The 17487-nt window shown below is 46.8% G+C and overlaps 1 protein-coding gene across 1 annotated transcript in view; it reads left to right on the forward strand.

Moving 5' to 3' along the window:
- Positions 1-17487, forward strand: part of Eprs (glutamyl-prolyl-tRNA synthetase) — a 55458-nt gene that overhangs the window by 8788 nt on the left and 29183 nt on the right. The window contains exons 5-12 of the mRNA XM_005409277.2: positions 836-975; positions 2576-2670; positions 7116-7242; positions 7877-8069; positions 9592-9763; positions 11808-12041; positions 13024-13108; positions 13503-13562. Coding sequence (XP_005409334.1) covers positions 836-975; positions 2576-2670; positions 7116-7242; positions 7877-8069; positions 9592-9763; positions 11808-12041; positions 13024-13108; positions 13503-13562 — 1106 coding nt within the window. The remainder of the gene's footprint in view (positions 1-835; positions 976-2575; positions 2671-7115; positions 7243-7876; positions 8070-9591; positions 9764-11807; positions 12042-13023; positions 13109-13502; positions 13563-17487) is intronic.

Consider the following 17487-nt stretch of genomic DNA (forward strand, 5'->3'; position numbering starts at 1 on the left):
CTGGCGAGTATGATGAATGAGAACGTACCGGGGTGGTGTCAGTACCCTGCTTTCCTGAGGGGGGGCACTTTGCAGCGGCATGTAACATATTTGTGATCACACCCTGTAAAGACACGAAGAAGGACTTTTAGAACTGCTTCAAAAATTGGCAAGAACGGTAGGATTAGTGTGTTCAAAGCAAGAGGCCTCAACAGCAATGTGTCTTCTTAGGCAAGAACTTTCTGCAGTGTACACTTGGTATATTCAGGCAGTGGCCCAGGCTTCCTCACAGAGAAGTGATCCTTCCCACTCTCCTGTGTGTTGTAGGTGGTCCCTGTCCTCTTCTGTCCCTCGGGCTCCCCTTTGCCCTTGCCTTTGTAGCTTCTGCCAAGGAGCCCCTGCCCCCTTGCCAGCACCCTCCTGTCTTGGCCCTTTTATTTTTTTATTTTTGAGGCAGAGTCTTGCTAAATTGCACAGGGTGTACTCAAACTTGCAGTCCTCCTGCCTCAGCCTCCCAGAGTACGTGGGTTACAGGTGTGCACTACCACATCCAGCCGTGAATGATTTCTTGTTCTCTCTAGTTGATGTTCTTAAAATTTTCCTTAATTGTGAAATGAAATCGTGGCCTCACAGTGGGTGAGGGCAGGAGGTAAAGACGGGATCCAGTATTAGAGAATGTCAGTAAATTGAACTTAATTCTATAAAACATATTGGGATATTAGCAAATATCCTAGGTTCTAAAACATTTCACTGTAGAAGCACAGCTTTAAGCTAATCTCATTTACTTAAATTAACAGTGACTGAATTTTACACTTGGACATTTATTGGACGGTTTTGAAATTGTGTTTGCTGACAGGAAATGCTGCGTGGCTGGAAGAGTCAAAGCAAAGCAAAGGCCCGGTGCACGTGAAGCGCTGGTTCGGCTTTCTCGAAGCCCAGCGGGTCTTCCAGTCAGTCAGTGCCAAGTGGGGCGTCGTGGCCAGCCAGGCCAGGGGGGTAAGCTGCCTCCTTTCTTTGTGACCGTTACACCTCAGTCTAGCTGAGACCATAGGTTTTAAAAGAAATGTAATTTCTGCTTATAAAGCTTATTTTCTTTTTGGAAATGGAAAAAGGATCTTCTTAGAATCCACCACTGTTAAGTCTTGGTTTGAATTTATCTCTTCAGCTATATAAAGGATCATAAAAGCCCTTATCTTTTTTTTTTCTTTTGGTACTGGGGATTGAACCCAGGGAGTGTGGAGCTACATCCCTAGCCCTTTGTATTTTGAGACAGGATCTTGGCAGGTTGCTCCAGCTGGTTGTGAACTGGAAACCCTCCTGCTTCAGCCTCCTGGCTGGGACGGGAGCCACGGACCACAGCGCCTGGCAAAGCACTCTGATCACCCCTGAGCTCCAGCCAGTCTTCAGTCTCGTTCATAGGTGTACAGTTGTTTTCCTAAATCTTCTGTGTCTGGTTTTGCTTTTGGCTGTACTGGGAGTTTAACCCAGAAATGTACACAGGCCACCACAGTGCTCTGCTACTAAACCCTGTCTCCTGCCTCTGTGGTGTGGATTTGTTTTCTGGAGACAAAGTCTTGTTATGTGATTGAGAGTGTTCCTGAATTCAGTTTGTAGGACAGGCTGGCCTCAAACTCAGGGCAGTTCTGCCTCTGCATTGCCTCCCCAGTGCTGGGATTGCAGGCGTGCACCACCACCCTGGACTCTGTTCTCTGGTGTCTGGACCATCGAGTCATGAGCTCATGTAGTCTTGTTGAACCCTCAGGCCAAGTAGCATAGAGAGGACAGTGGGAAGGTCCTCAGCCCCAAATAGTCGTTCCTGAAGATGAGCGTTCTTTGTCAGTCACGCATCGCCAAGTTTTCTTTACTGAAGATTTTCGGGTGCAGTGAAGTTTGCCAGCTTCTGTCTGTGTAGCTAAGATGCCACAGCTTACTTAGTTGGTTTTCCTAAGTGTTCGCTTGTCCTTCACCAGTTTTTGCCTCGAATTGCTCAGAAATTCCTGTTCTCATAGCTAGAGGTCTGCTTTCTGTCCCTCCCCACGGTACTGCTTTTCTTGGAGGACTCCTTGCTCTGTGCGCAGTTGAATGCCTACCCTCATCCCAAGCTTTGTCTGCTGCTTCCTCTGCGCTGTCCAGGGTATTGTTTTAGGGAATGCAGATAAATCATTCCTTTGCCTCTGAGAATTCTTCATGACCTGAACTGTGAAAGCCAGGGATAAGCACGCCTGAGGTCTGGACCTGGTCCGTGCAGCATCCTCGCCCCAGGCCCAGCACGGCTGGCCACGGCCCGCCCTCCCACCTGCGGCTGCCTTCTTGCACCCCAGGCCCTTTCCTCTGGCTGCAGGGCCGTGCCCTCCTCGGCCCAGCCTGCTGCTTGCTCCTCGGAGCTTTTCCTGGGACCCTTGGTGCTGCGTCCCTTTGCTGGCACCCTGCCGGCACCCGTGTGTCTGTTACGCTCCTCCTCAGATTGGGGTCCTTCAGTTAGGGGTGGTTCTGGCCACCATCTCGGGGTGCCTGGCACGTAGTGGGAACTGCGTGTTGGGTGAATATTCTAAGCGCTTAGCTGTGTAACTCCTGGTTGTGGACTTTGTGTTTTTAGGCACCTGAGAAGAAACAAGACGTGGGGAAGTTTGTGGAGCTTCCAGGCGCAGAGATGGGCAAGGTCACCGTGAGGTTTCCCCCGGAGGCGAGTGGGTAAGGAGACTTCATACGGCGGAGGAGCTGGTCTGTCGGCAAGTTTTAAATGAGTTGCCAGATATGTTTAATAAGCTGGCAGTAGGAGGACATACATTGTATTTTCTGGGCAGGGGGTAAAAGTCTAAACATTTCGGTAGTTTCTTAAGTATTAACATCTAGTGCTTATTTAATGGGCAGTTTTAGTTCCCTAATGAAACAAAGGAGGGTTTTTTTGGTTGTTGGTGCTGAGGATTGAACCCAAAGTCTGAGCTACATCCCCTGCCCCAGTGTTTTGAGATAGGGTCTCCCTGTATAGTTCAGACTGGCCCTGAACTCGCAGGGATCCTCTACTTAAGCTTCCCACGTGGTGGGATTACAGTTGTGCACGCCCCCCCGCTTTGAGACAGTGTCTCACTATATTGCTAAGTTGCCCGGCCTGGCCTTGAATTTGTGATCCTCCTGTCTCAGCTTCCCAGAGTGTTGGATTATAGGGGTATGTTACCAGAGGCAGCTTAACAGTTTAATTCATTCCGGAATTTTAAATGCAAAAAAAAAATGTGTATATAGAATGTTTTAAATATAAATAAGGTATCCATAAAGAAAATTTTTACATATATTTTGAGATTCTGGGACTTCTGTTTAATAAGGATTTGTGTTTATGTTCTTAATCCTTTCAATTAAGAGTAGATGTCGTGGTAGGGATTTTTTCCCGAATAAATGAGAGTGTTGAGCAATTGCACTTGGTTCTTTCTGTTCTTAGCAGGTTTCCCCACACCTTTAGCTCCTGGCGTGTGTAGAAAACATCTGAATAACTCTGATCTGGCTGGTGGCAACAAGCCAAGGCCTTCTTAGGCTCTGCCTGGCCTTTTCCGAGCTGGGGCAGCTATTTGAGCACCTGCCCAGCTGCGTCAAGGGCCCAGGCCAGGCTCTGTCATCGGGCCCTTCCGGCAATGTCAGTGTGAGACGTGTCTCGCTAAAGCAGTCGGCTCCACTTGGAAACTTGACTGATAGCAAAGTGTTGTTTGTGCTAGAACTTCGTAAATGAGGTGACTCTTTTCTCAGTTAGTTCAATTTCAGGTTTTCAGATTTTACATCCTTCTTTGTTGTTTTTGGTTTTTGGAGACATGTCTCTCTGTAGTTCAGGCTGGCCTTAAAGTCACTGTGTAACCCAGACTGGGCGCAGACTCACAGGGAAGAAGGAAGGAGAGATAGTGACTGTGGAAGGTCAGCAGACCCGATCAGTAAGGGATGGGTGGTTGAGTGTGACAGCTGTAGATAGCACTCACCTTACGGGCTCAATTCCCAGACGGCCTGGGCCCCGCTGGCCGCTGTTCTGTTCTGTGCGCTTGGTGAGCGGTTGCTGTCCTTCTGACTCCTGTCCTTTTTACCATAGGGTTATTTGTAGCTGTGCCATTTACCCTGTGTGAATCTTCGTGCACTTTGGTCACCATTACTTCTTAGCAGTATTCGTACATTACAATGTAAAATAGATTTATCTCTAGTAAGTTAATGTCCATTTCAGAGACTGCTTTTGGCCGTGGTTCAGTTTAGGCATTTGGTTATAAATCAGTAGTTTAGCTCCCAATTTGGATCATATCCCCCTTACACTGCTAAAGTGTTCTTTAGTTTTCTTTTTTCTGTGTACACAGAAGGCAGAAGGCTCCTTTTTTGCTTGTGTGTGTGTGTGTGTGTGTGTGTTGTGTGTGTGTGTGATAGGTACACACAGACACACTAGGGATTGAACCCAGGGCCTTGTGCTGAGCTACATCTCCTACACTTTTGAGACAGGGTCATGTTGAGCTGCCGGGGCTGGCCTTGAACTGTGGTCCTTCTGCTTCAACCTTCAGGGTAATGGGATTGCAGGCACGCACTCCCACACTTGGCTTGCTGTTTTTATTCTCAGCTAATGTGTATGTATCCTTTCACGGGCAGACATTACCGAGTGCTTTGCGCAGAGTAACTTATTAACCCTAACAGTGCTGCGAGGAAGGTGGTGTCACTGTTGTACAAGTGCTTTCAGAAACTGATTCATACACTTCACTGACTTGCCAGATTGAAACCTCCACCTGGCTGTAGAGTCTGCAGCTAAAATAAGCACTACACTGTCTATTATGTGTGGCAGGAACCTAATTCAGGATCCTTGCTCACTAGGCCAGCGTCACTTACCTTCTTTAGCTGGTGTGTTTAGGCTCCTAGTTGTGTTCTTCTGTTTCAGATTCTGATGTAGCTTCCTTTCAGGGTAAGGTTTGTTGTGGTTTCAGCACCGCTGTGCCTCGTGCTGGAGATGGAACCCAGGGTCCCCGTGTGCTGAGCCTGTGTTCTCGCCCGCGCTGTACCCCTGCCTCCCGCAGCCCCGGTGCGGCTCCTCACCTAGCTTCCGTGTATGTAGCTGAGCACACCAGTGGCAGAGAAGTTAGTCCGTCCTCTCTTCTTTTTGACCATGGAGATGGTCGTTATCGAGTACAACGTGCTGAAAACTCTACATAGTATTTCTTTTTCTTTCTAAGAAGTGACAGCCCTTTATTTTATTTCAGATAAACATTTAATTTTACAATACTTCAGATTTACAGGAAGTTCCGGAGGTAGTACAGAAATTGCCTGTATGTGATGTGCACAGTATTTTCTCTTACCAGTATGGTACATTTGTCATAATTAATGAGCCATTATTGATGTATTTTTGTATGGCTTTGTATGTATGTATGCATTTATTTATTTATTGTCTTTTTGAGACTTGGTTTTGCTATGCAGCTCAGGCTGGCCTTGAGCTCACTTTGTAGCCCATGCTGGCCTTGATCTTGCAATAATCCTCCTGCCTCAGCCCCCTGAGTGCTTGCTGGGATTACGGACGTGTGCTGCCACCACACCGGCTCTTCGTCTTTACCTAGTGTCTTGCTGCCTAGCCCAGGGTAGGCTCAGACTTCTTGCCTTCTTGCCTTCTAAACCTCCCAGAGTGCTAGAGTTACAGGTCTGAGCCACCGTGCCCAGCTCGATAGATCATTCTGAATGAAATTCATACTTCTGGGGCTTCATGTGTTTTTCCCTGATGTCTTTTTTCTGTATGAAGATCTCCTTTAGGACAGCACTTACAGTTCTTTGTTTTATGCAAGAAGCTTTAAATAACCCTAGCTGCATTACATGGTACTTGTCTGCATTAGCTGGTGCATATAAACCTTTCTGGAAATAAGTCATTTATCTGGAATAACGAGGATTTCAAACATTGATTTTGCGGATGTTCTGTTTTTCCTTTCATATTGGTAGCAACCGAGATGTGCCATCAAACTGTTTGGTTTGAGCACTGAGTTTTGTCCCCAGCTCTTTTTATTTTTTATGTTTGAGATAGTCTTGCTGCCTTTCCCAGACTGGTTCCTGATTCCCATCCTCCTACTCTACTGCACAAGCAGCTGGATGACAGGCGTGGATCACCACGAGCACCTAGGTTACTGTCTTAAACAGTGTGACTCTTGCCGTTAGCAGCTGAAAATAATAAAAACGGGTGTTAGTTACTTAATCATTCATACCTTGGAGACTTTTTTTTGTCTTTTTGAGACAGGATTTCACTATACTTGCTGGACTTGAACTCAACTTTGTAGCCCAGGCTGACTTCCAACTCATGGTGATCCTCCTACCTCAGCCTCCCAAGTGCTAGGATTACAGGGGTGCACCTGTATACCTGGCTAAGGCTGGAGATTTTTTTTTAATCTTTTTGATTCGTGTCTTGATTTTTGTGCAGTCAAGTATATTTTCAACAGTGGGGCTGTGGGATGTTGCTTTTTGCCCACTGCATTGACAGAAGAGTATTTTGATGAAATCTTCATCCATGCCCCTCAAAAATCAGCGCATTCCCAAGGGATCAGAGTGCTGTTTTCATAGATCCTTATTTGTGGAGTGTTGGTACTGGATGAGACCTTTGAAATCATTTGGTTAGGACGTTTTTATTGGCACTTGAGAAAACCGAAGCTTAGAGAAGTAACGTTGCTTAGCTTCGGCTTCGGCTTCGGCTTCGGCTTCGGCTTCGGCTTCGGCTTCGGCTTCTCCTATGCTCCCTGCCTTAGTCATCATGGTGACAGTGGTGGTGGGCTCAGCAGTGCTGGTCTGGAGGAGGAGCTAAGTGTCTGGACCTGGCACCATCAGGTGTTAGGAAAGACAGACCATCAGGGAGCATCGGGAAGAGTTTCCTCTAGTAAATTACTGTTCCCCTTGCAGAAAAAAAGATGCTACTTAAGACTGTGATATTTATAAACGCTTCCTTCCTTCCCTTCATGAGAGTGTATGTATGAAGTAGTTTCTTACCATTATTGTATAAATGTTGTACCCTTCTGTCTGTCAGTCAGATTTTTTTTTTATGATTCAACTGGAATACCAATTAGAAGTTGGGTTTAGTTCTCATCTCCTCAGAAAGGTGAGAGCTAAGTATTTAGTTAAAACCTGTTAATGAGTCTCTCTGTGGAATGTTTTTGTTGTAGTTACTTACACATTGGGCATGCAAAGGCTGCTCTCCTGAACCAGCACTACCAGGTTAACTTTAAAGGGAAACTGATCATGAGATTTGATGACACAAATCCTGAGAAAGAAAAGGAAGATTTTGAGAAGGTAATTAAAAGTGTAGTGATGACGTTTTGCCAGAAAAGCTCCTTACTAAAATCAGGGTGGCCTGGCGCCTTTACGGTGCGACACCAGTTTTGTTTTGGGGCTGCTTCTCTCGCCTCACTTGCGTGTTCTGTGTCTGTAACCTCAGACAAGAGATGCACAACTCCGGTAACAAAAATAGTCTTCTCTAATTATTGTAAAATTTATCTGAACACTTCTAAGAGTAACAGTCTCATTAGAGGTAGGTTTGCTTTCTGTTATATCTTTTACGTTTATGAATGAAACAAACACTAAATCAGTACTGGAAACTGACTTCCTCCTCCGCTGTCCTGTTATTCTGAGGCACTGTGATGCGTTTAAAGAGAGAGGAGATGACTGTCGGTCCGACCGCCAACCACCAGTCTTCCCAGAGCGAATGGGAAGCTCCGTCATGGGGCCAGTTCTCAGCTGGAGATTGGAACCTAGCATCATAAATAGCCCTTTCTTTTCTCACCTTATATCACACAACTTCCACAACCATTTTCAGGCTATTTAAGATGAATAGTGTTTTATTACACTTGCTCAAAACACAGTATCAAGGATTAAACCGCATAAGAGAAGAGAAAAGATGCACTGATGTTGTAATTTCTCATTGCAGGTCATCTTGGAAGACGTTGCAATGTTACATATCAAACCAGATCAGTTTACTTATACCTCAGATCACTTTGAAACTATCATGAAATATGCAGAGAAACTAATTAAAGAAGGGAAGGCCTATGTGGACGATACTCCTGCGGAACAGATGAAAGCAGAACGTGAACAGAGGGTGGAGTCCCGACATAGGAACAACTGTAAGGCACATTTAGTATTGCATATCTTAATTCACATTCTTGTGTTTTGCTTCCTTGGGCGTACAGGATTTTTTATGAGAGATGCTGATTTGAGATTGATTCATATGTTAATTCATCTCTTAGAAATTGTTTTTCTTACTCTTTTACCTTTTGAGACAGGGATTTGCTATGCAGTTCAGGCTGGCCTTGAACTCACTTTGTAGCCCATGCTGGTCTCGAAATCATGGCAATCCTGCTGCCTCAGCCTCCTGAGTGCTGGGGTTACAGGTGTACACCACCATGCCTGGATGTAATCATCTTTACGTTCTTACTGCCTTTTAACATTGCAGCTGCATATGAAGCGTCTTTGCCCTTAGTTTCCTCCTTAGTCTTTTGTGTGCATTTATTTCATTTGAAGAATTCCTGAGACATTATTTTGTTTCTTTGAGACAGGGTCTCGGTAAGTAGTCCAGGCTGTCCTTGAACTGATGGTGATCCTCCTGCCTCAGCCTCCTGAGTGCTGGGATTAGAGGCATGCACCATCACATCCACCATTAAAATGCCTGGTGTTCAGGGCTGTTAGTGCTCAAGTCATCTCAGTTTGTGGGAACGTGTGGATGCAGTGTCCAATCTCAGCATTACTCTGAATCCCTGAACTGAAAGCAGCCTTCCCGATTCATGACGTACTTCCTGGGCTTTTGCACTGGGCTCTTCACTCTGTCATTACGTTGTCAGAACTTCCACACTGTATTTAAGTTGTGACTGTCAAAGGTAGTGAATGCGTGGACTTTCAGGTGCACCTGATTCTTTGCGTGCAGGTGAAATGCTGTGGTGTCTGCAGTAGTCCACAGACAAGTGTTGCTAACAGCTCTTTCTCCTGCGCACGCGCCAGGCTTCAGGGCTCTGGCGGGGTGCGACCATAGGCACTGGGGAGAGGAGTACTTTTCCCTTTCCTGTATCGCTGTTTTCTGTCAGCTCTCATTTCCTTGGACCCACACGTTTCCTGCTTCTCCCTGGGCGGACGAGGGGACCTTCCGGGAGCTCCCGGGCTCAGGCTCTCAGCCCGAGCCGTGTTCTTCAGACGGGCACGGGCTGCAGCGCCAACGCCTGTGGGCCCCAAGGGCCAGGCCAGACGCTCTGTCCCCAGGCTCACGTGAGGCGGCAGAGGAAGAGAACGCGTCTGCTCCGACGGCCCTGCTGAGTGTGGGGGCATGAGGAGGGGGCTGGCGAGCCCCCCAGGGCTGCGTGTCCCTACCTGGGGGCCACTGAGGCCACAGCCTGTGCGGCCTCCCCTCTGCTCTCCTTCCGAGTGAGCTGCCGGGAGGGAGGGCGGGCGGGCGTCCCCGGGCGTGCTGTCAGGCGTCCTTCATAAGGAAGTGCTGCATTGGTGTTTGCTGTCAAAACCTGAAATCCCTGCAGTTTTTAAACCTGTGGAGTATGTTAACAGTTCAGTAGGAAACTTGGGTCAAGTTGTAAGACTGTTAAAGTAATTTTAGCTCCAGTAATACCTTAGGTAAGTTGTTGTATAACTGTCATTTTGTAGCTGTTGAGAAGAACCTACAGATGTGGGAAGAAATGAAAAAAGGGAGCCAGTTCGGTCAGTCCTGTTGTTTGAGAGCAAAAATTGACATGAGTAGTAACAACGGGTGTATGAGGGACCCCACCCTTTACCGCTGCAAAATTCAGCCGCACCCAAGAACCAGGAGCAGATACAAGTAAGTGTGTCTTGTCACCTGCCAGCCCCTTCTGCGCTTTCACTTGGTTCCCCATCCTCACGGAACGGAAGCATCAGAGCCTGGTGCCCTGTCTGTGCTCATGTTTCCCGGCCCGGTGGCCTTTCCTCCGGGCTTTATTCACTGCTGCTTATGACACCGGTTGTTTCCAGTCAGGTCACTGGTAGGTTATACCTTAGAGCGCTTCTGTCTGTGACGGCCTTGCTCCTGCCTAACTTGCTTTTCACATATTGACTCAGGCCCGTGGGGTGGGCGTGTCGATGAGAATGTCGCTTCTTGGCCTCCTGGCTAAGGTCAGGTGTGTAGATGGAAGCGCTTCTCACTCTGTGTTCTTTGTTGGGTATAAGTTAACTTTTAAAAGTCATAGTATAAAATTACAGAAGTGTGACCAATAGACGGAAGTAGCATTTTTTCAGTTTTTGATTAGATTTTTCAAGGTCATAGAACTTGTGCTTTTTGTTTGTTTGGAATGAGTTAACCCAAGGCTTTTGCACATGCTGGACTTGCTTTTCTTTAGATAGATTCCACTCTGCCCTAAATCCTTCTTTTATGTAGTAGCTATAGAATGTATTTTTTCAGTACTTTGAAGAAGGAGGATTGCACATACAAGTGCCAAATTATAACTTCTGAAGGAATTGGTGGGTGACATTCCCTCAGATGATAGCCTGGCTGGACCTTTCTTTAAATTTGGGGTGCAGATAGGTGTCCCCATACACGACAGACGTGTACTCGTATGGTTTGTATGTATATCTGTCTCTCTGCTCATAGCAATTGCCCTTTGTTTGAATAAGCATGTATTAATGCTCTTTGCTTTTGGAAAGAGAGTTTTGGATATACATTTTTGACTGCAAATCATAATGCAGTAGTAGGTTAGGTCTTACTTTGAAAACTTAAAGACATAATGCAGTAATATAGTATTTATAAAAGTGGCAAATTTATACTGCATATCTGTAACCTTATTTTCAGTGGATTTTTTTTGCGGGGGGTTCTGGGGACCAAACTCAGGACCTTGCATTTGGCAGGCAGGCACTTTTGCCGCTGAGCTATATCCCCGGCCCTATATAACCTTATTTTAAGCAGAAGTTATTTTGAAGACTACCCATCATAAATGGGATTTTAATTAACATAATTCATCTTTTATTTAACTTGTAAAACACTCTGCTCTTTTTTTCACCATTTGGGACTGGGTCTTGCTGTTGCCCAGCTGGCCTCAGCCTCTGAAGTAGCCAGTGTGATAGGCATGCGCCGGTGTGCCTGGCTGAGCGCTTCCTTCTCTTTGGTACTACTGGGGATTGAGCCCACGGCCTTGTGCATGCAAGGCACCGGCGCTGGCACTGAGCAAGCCCACCCTACCCCATTAAATGGTACACGAGGGTCTCACTAAAGTTGCACCGGCTGGTCTTGAACTTGCAGGCTTCTTGCCTCAGCCTCCCAAGTAGGCATGCGCCACCCTGCCCGACTAACACTCGGGAGTGCACCTTACTACAGCCCTCTCAAGACCCTGGGGTTTACCTCAAGGCTTAACAGTGGCATATGAAAGCTGAAGCCCCTCACAGTTACCCTGTATACCGTTGATTGCTTCCTGCTATGGTAAATGTTGGCCATTACAGACATGATTATAGAATTGCCCAAACCAGTATACAATTGTGTATTAAATCATAAATTTTGACTATTGAGTGAGCAACTGACTTTTCAAAACCTAGTAGTATCTTGATAGATTTTGAGTATTATGAGTTATAAGACCTGTTGATTTGTTTGTTTGAAACAGCTCTCAGCGTGTACTCTAAGCTGGCCTGTAACTCGTTGTGTAGCACAGCCTGGCCTCTGCTTGCAGTCCTCCTGCCTCAGCCTCCTGAGTGCTGGGACTGCAGACGTGAGCCATCATGCCTTGCTGTTAAAACCTGCCATCTTCTGAGGCGCTCTTAACTTAAAAAGAGTCACAGTTTATATGAGAATTGCTGCCTATAACTAATCTGGGAAGTATAGACGTTTCATGCTGATTTTCAAAAACATGCTTTTTTTCCAGTGTTTACCCAACGTACGATTTTGCCTGCCCCATAGTTGACAGCATCGAGGGTGTCACGCATGCCCTGAGAACCACGGAGTACCATGACCGAGACGAGCAGTTCTACTGGATTATTGAAGCTTTAGGCATAAGAAAGCCATATATCTGGGAATATAGTCGGCTGAATCTCAACAACACAGTGCTATCGAAGAGAAAACTCACGTGGTTTGTGGATGAAGGGCTGGTAGATGGCTGGTAGGTGTCACGTTACCTCGGGTTGACAGAAGCAGTGGCCAGGAGGAAGGGGCCTCTGCTGTTCCTGCTGCTGGGGACCGCCTTGTCTGGGGACTTGGCGCCTGGATGGAGGTGGGAGGCTTCTGTGGACCTGAGTGTACCCTGTGGGGCTTTCCTGAGAGAGATGAGTGGGCAGACAGAAGACGATCTCACAGCCACGTGTCCTGTGAATGCGGCCCACTCACATGGATTATCACACGCACCTTCATCAGCAAGAATTTATGTGTTAGTTCCTATTGCTATCAACAGCATAGTAACCAGCAAGTGTGTTACACAGTGCGTATTTTATACTGTTTCACTGTGGAGCTGAATTTGATAAAAGGCAAGCTTATCCTAAGTCTCATAAGAGGTGTCCCTACAGAATATTAATGGTCTGCACATTGGCCAGGGATATAGTTCAGTGGCACAGCACCTGCCTGGCAAGTGCAAGGTCCTGAGTTTTTTCCCAGTACCAAAAAAAAAAATCTGCATGTTTTTGGCGTGTGTTCACACATCTCTTTTCGGATTGTCATGGTCATATTAGAATAGAGACCTTGAAGGTGTGTTAAATACAATAAAATAAAAATATATTAATGCATGAGTTTTCCATATTGGAAAATAGAGTTGTCATATCTTTTTTTTGCGAGGGAGTACCAGGAATTGAACTCAGAACCTCACATATGCCAGGCAAGCACTGCGCCACTGAGCTAAATCCCTGGCCCCAATTGTATCTTTAAAATTCACTTTTACTACTCCCAAAGTGCATGTGTTATTGCAGTATTTGCCTAGAAGGCAGCTTTCTTTTCCATGAGCTTGCGCTCTCTGAGATATCTTTAATTCATATTTGAGCTCTTCGTCCGAATGTTTAAGGAGCCACATACTTGTTCCTCACCAAATACCTTTTGCCGTCCCTCTGAACACGTTGGGAAACTCCCTGGTGCTTACGCATGTCTGTGTTTCCCAGGGACGACCCGAGATTCCCCACGGTGCGCGGCGTGCTTCGGAGAGGGATGACGGTGGAGGGGCTGAAGCAGTTCATTGCCGCCCAGGTGAGCTGCCTGCCCCGCGCGCTCTGCGTTCTCAGGGTGCACTAGTACCCCCGCAGCCGTCGCTGCCTCTGTTCTCCCTGTTCCTTGCTTGTGCCATACCGTACAAGGGAAGAACTGCTCCTGAGGGAGTGAAGTTAGCACTGTTCGTGCTCGCGGGTGGCTGGGAGTGTCCCGCGCTTCTAAGCCAGGGATGCACGAAGGCAGCGCTGGCGCTTTACGCAGGTAGTATCTGACTTTGACCGACCGGTCTGTAGCCTGAGCTGTGACAGGGCACACACCACACACTGAGGTTCATCTCTCGGTGAAAGTCAGTTTGCAGTATTTATTGAGTTTGTTGCTAAAATTCTACTGAATACTTCCTGTCCTTAAAGTAATTTTACTGTTGTTTCTCAAGGGCTCCTCACGTTCAGTGGTGAACATGGAATGGGACAAAATCTGGGCATTTAACAAAAAGGTGTGTATCTAGCTCAGCCCTCCCTCTCATCTCTGGGTCTTGGATGATATACATGTGGAAATCAGTGTGCTTATACCGTAGTAGAGAAATGTGTGAATAATGGTATCGTTTTGCAGACTTTCAGGAAAATGGAATGTTTTCCTTTTGTAAAAACTGCACAGAGGCATAAAGCCTAGTAACTACCCCCACAAGTAACCGTAATTGAAACAAACCAACTTGGACTTGGGAAGCGGTAATAGCTTTTTCCTTAAATCTTTTATGAACACTCTGCATTTCATTTTTCTGCTTTCAAGCTGCGAGCTCTCTGTAAGAAGGTATTACTTAATGCTTTTATTTGCCTTAGCTTTAAGCATATTACATGTTATAATCTGAGATGTTACAAGCTTTGAAGCACAATCACATAAAACCCTGTAATGGAAACCTCTAATGCAAACATGTTAAAAATGCATTATTCCTAGTTTTTTGCTTTTTTGTGTGTGTGTGTCTTTTCGAGACAGAGTCTCACTATGCAGTTCAGGCTGGCCCTGAGTTCAGTTTGTAGTCCAGGCTGGTCTCAACTTGTAATGATCCTCCTGCCTCAGCCTCCCGAGTGCTGGGATTACAGGCTTGCGGCACCACGTCTGGCCCATTATTTGTAGTTTTATAAAATGTGTCCTCTGGTCTTCGTGACAAAGGAAAGACTCGCTTAGCTTCATTCTTCCATCCCTGTGTGCTGAGAGGACATGGAGCTTTAAAATGACATATTTCACTGAGTCACATTGAAGGTTCATTGATCATGATCCCTGTCTTTCTGAGTCCAGCTTTTTTTATTTTTTATAAATAAAGCGTTTTCTTAACTGAAAGTCAAATGAGGAAGATTGCAGATTGACATTGCTACTTCCTAATCAGAAGCAGATGCTTGGACACTATAATAAGGCAAACCATTGTGATGCCACGTTGTGACCTCAGCTCTGTGATTGTGTTCTGTGAACTCTGTGTTAGGATTGCTGCCTGAATGTGCTGATGTCTTGCCTCAAGAAGTAGTTGCTTGTCTTGCATGTGTCTCAAATTTTATTTATTTTTGTGTCTAGTCATTTTTGATACCTAATGGAATTATTAATTGGTTCTTTCTGTTGCTGCAGTTACTAATAATACATGAGTGGAATTTACAGGTGAAGTTAACATTGATGTACCTCTCAGTGTATTTTTTTGGTATGGGGAGTCGAAATCAGGACCTTGTGCTTGTTAGGCAGGCACCGTACCGCTGAGCTGTATTCCTAGTCCTCAGTGCATTTGTAAAGGTTTACACTTCGATACATTGTATGTGGACTGACAGCAGTCTAAATAAACATACAGAAAGCTTTTAAGTTAGAGGTGTACATTTAGCTTAAGTGTGTGAAGTCTGTTTCCCTTCAAATAGTTCTGTAGGCTCCGTGGGATGAACGGGCTCCTCTCCTTCCGCGTCCCCCCTGAGAGAACCTGCTTCCAGTCCTCTCGGGTGATTATTGTGGGCTCACTGCCCACAGTACTGACTGAACCACGAGTTTCTGCTCACTTTTGTCCTCCGTGTCCTCTGTCTTTCCGTGATTGCTGAGAAGGATTTAGGTATTTACTTTTTTCATCACCTTTTGTTTTCCGTGTAGTTGTTCAGTTTTCCCTCTCATCTGCTTACTTTCCTAATTTTTTCTCAAAGTCCAGGAGTTGACTCACTTTCCCACCAAGAATTTTGTATGCCTTGGGTACTCCTGCAGTTACACCTTGGGGACATCTTTTGTCACAGCCTTTTGTACTCCTCGTGGGTCTAGATTAGTGGCCTGGTGGCTTCTGAGGCACAGCTGTCCCCCCAGCTCTCTCTTCATCTCCTGGAATTCCCTTTGTTTTTGTCCAATGTTTACTTTGCTGACTTCCTGGCTCTTCCTTGTTCTTTTTGATTTGCTTGAGGCCAGGGTTCACTGTGTTGCCCAGGCTGGTCTCAACTCTTGGGCTGTAGCAGTTCTCCTGCCTCAGCCTCCTGAGTAGCTGGAGCTATAGGTGCCTGCCACCATCCCTGGCCATGCCTTCATTTTCATCACCCTCTTGGTTTGCTGTACTGTATCCCGGATCCCCCCCCCCCCCCCCGAGAAGGGGGGTATGCCATGAAGATTTTTGAGACCTTGTATGTGCCTGGTTTTTGTGGTAGGGGTGCTGTGCCATGGAGCTCTCTCTCCGGGGCTCTTTTTAAGTGTCTTGTTCAGAGACAGGGTCTCGCCACGTTGCCCAGTGGGGTCTGAACTTGCAGTCCTCTGCCTTTGGCTTTCTGGAGTGCTGGGCACCCTGGCGCCACCCGCACCGGCTCTGGGTCCTCACTCGGACATTCGTGGTGAGCCCTGCTGTGCTCCGCTTCCCTCCGCGCCCGCCGGGACGGGGCCCTCACCAGGGTGTGCGCTCCTTCCGCGCTGGGATGCTCTCTGGGATTTTCTGCTCCTTCACTCTCCTTACCCGTTCCTTCTTTCCTTCTGAGCTGGAGGGCGAACCCCGTGCTCTGCTGCGCTCGCCTTCTCTCAGAACTTGTCTGGGCTTCTGGGCCTCTCATTTTACTTTTCTCTCACTTTCTAATTGTGTTTTGCCTGTATTTTCTGGAAGATCTGCTCAACATTATTTGCCTACCCTCTTGAAATGTTCGTTCATGCTATGGAATTTCCAAGATTTCTCTTCTCTGAATTTTAAAAATACTTCCTATTGATGCTTCAGGGTGATGGTGTGAATAGTCAGTTTTTGTTGGTTCTGCTGGTACACACCTGCCATCCCAGCTACCTGGGAGGCTGAGGAGGGAAGATGGCAAGTTTGAGGCCAACCTGGGAAGTTTAGGGGAACCCTTCTCAGATGTAAAAAAAAATTAAAGGGCTGGGGATATAACTACTCAGTGGTGGAGTACCTCTGTGTTCCATTCCTAGCACTGCCAAAAACAAATCGCTTTTTCCTGTCCTATCCTGTCCTCCAGGTTGGTGGTTTGGGTTTTTCTCTTTACTACTAAGGCAGTTCTCGGATGCCGGTGAGCTTTGGTTCTCTGCCCAGATTTAATACTGGAGGCTGCAGGGGTGATCAGAGGGCCGGAGAGCAACAGCTGAGCTTCCCTGCAGGCTGACCGGGTGGGCCCGTTCTGTGTCCTGACTTTCATCTTTTGGGCCGAGCAGTGCTTCCAGAGGGTTGTGTTGTGGTCATCTCCTGCAGTGGGGTAGAAGGGAGACTGGAGGGCTTGCCTACGCATCGTGCCTTGGCTTGCTTGCCGGGGCCTCAGTGGGGCCCTTGCCCTGGCTCCTCCCTCTTCTTCCCACCTGGAACACGGGTGGGGGACAGGCGCTGCCTGGCTGTGTGCCGTGGGGAGAAGGGCCCGGTCTGCTCAGCCTCCAGGGTTGGTCACACTGACCTCCTGGGTTTGTCTGCTCCTCCTTCAGGGTGCATGCCTCTGAACAGAGCAGACCCTTCAGGTCTTTTTATCGTGATGTGGGAGAGGTGGCGGAAGAGGAGTCTTCCGTCCGCTTTGTTCTGTTGAAGTCTAGGATAGTCCATCCTAATGTCATCCTCAAGCCAGGACGCCTGGCATTTGGATCAGTGGTGAGGTGAGGTCATCTGATCATGTGCTTGTTTTCTCAGCTTGACTTTGCATCTTGACAGGAAGCTGTGTCATGTTTCTGTGTCAGGGTTACATGTCCTGTCATGTAGATCCACTTTGAAAAGACCGCACACTTCGCTGTCTCACCAGGAGACATTTCAGAGGCTGGCTTTGCATTAACCTTGCTAATTTTCCTCTTGGTTTTTACTCACGTGTTAAACTTTCCAGTCCAGGCAGAAAAGTCACAGCTTCCAGCTCTTCATTCATTCAGAGCTGCTGTGTCTGTCAGCCTTCATTTACTGCTTTGATTTTTAAGGTTTATGTTAGTATTTTAGTAGGGAGATAACAGTTTTT

The sequence above is a fragment of the Chinchilla lanigera genome, unplaced genomic scaffold (genome assembly GCF_000276665.1).
Source record: "Chinchilla lanigera isolate Chin_1 unplaced genomic scaffold, ChiLan1.0 scaffold00119, whole genome shotgun sequence".
Classification (NCBI taxonomy): domain Eukaryota; kingdom Metazoa; phylum Chordata; class Mammalia; order Rodentia; family Chinchillidae; genus Chinchilla; species Chinchilla lanigera.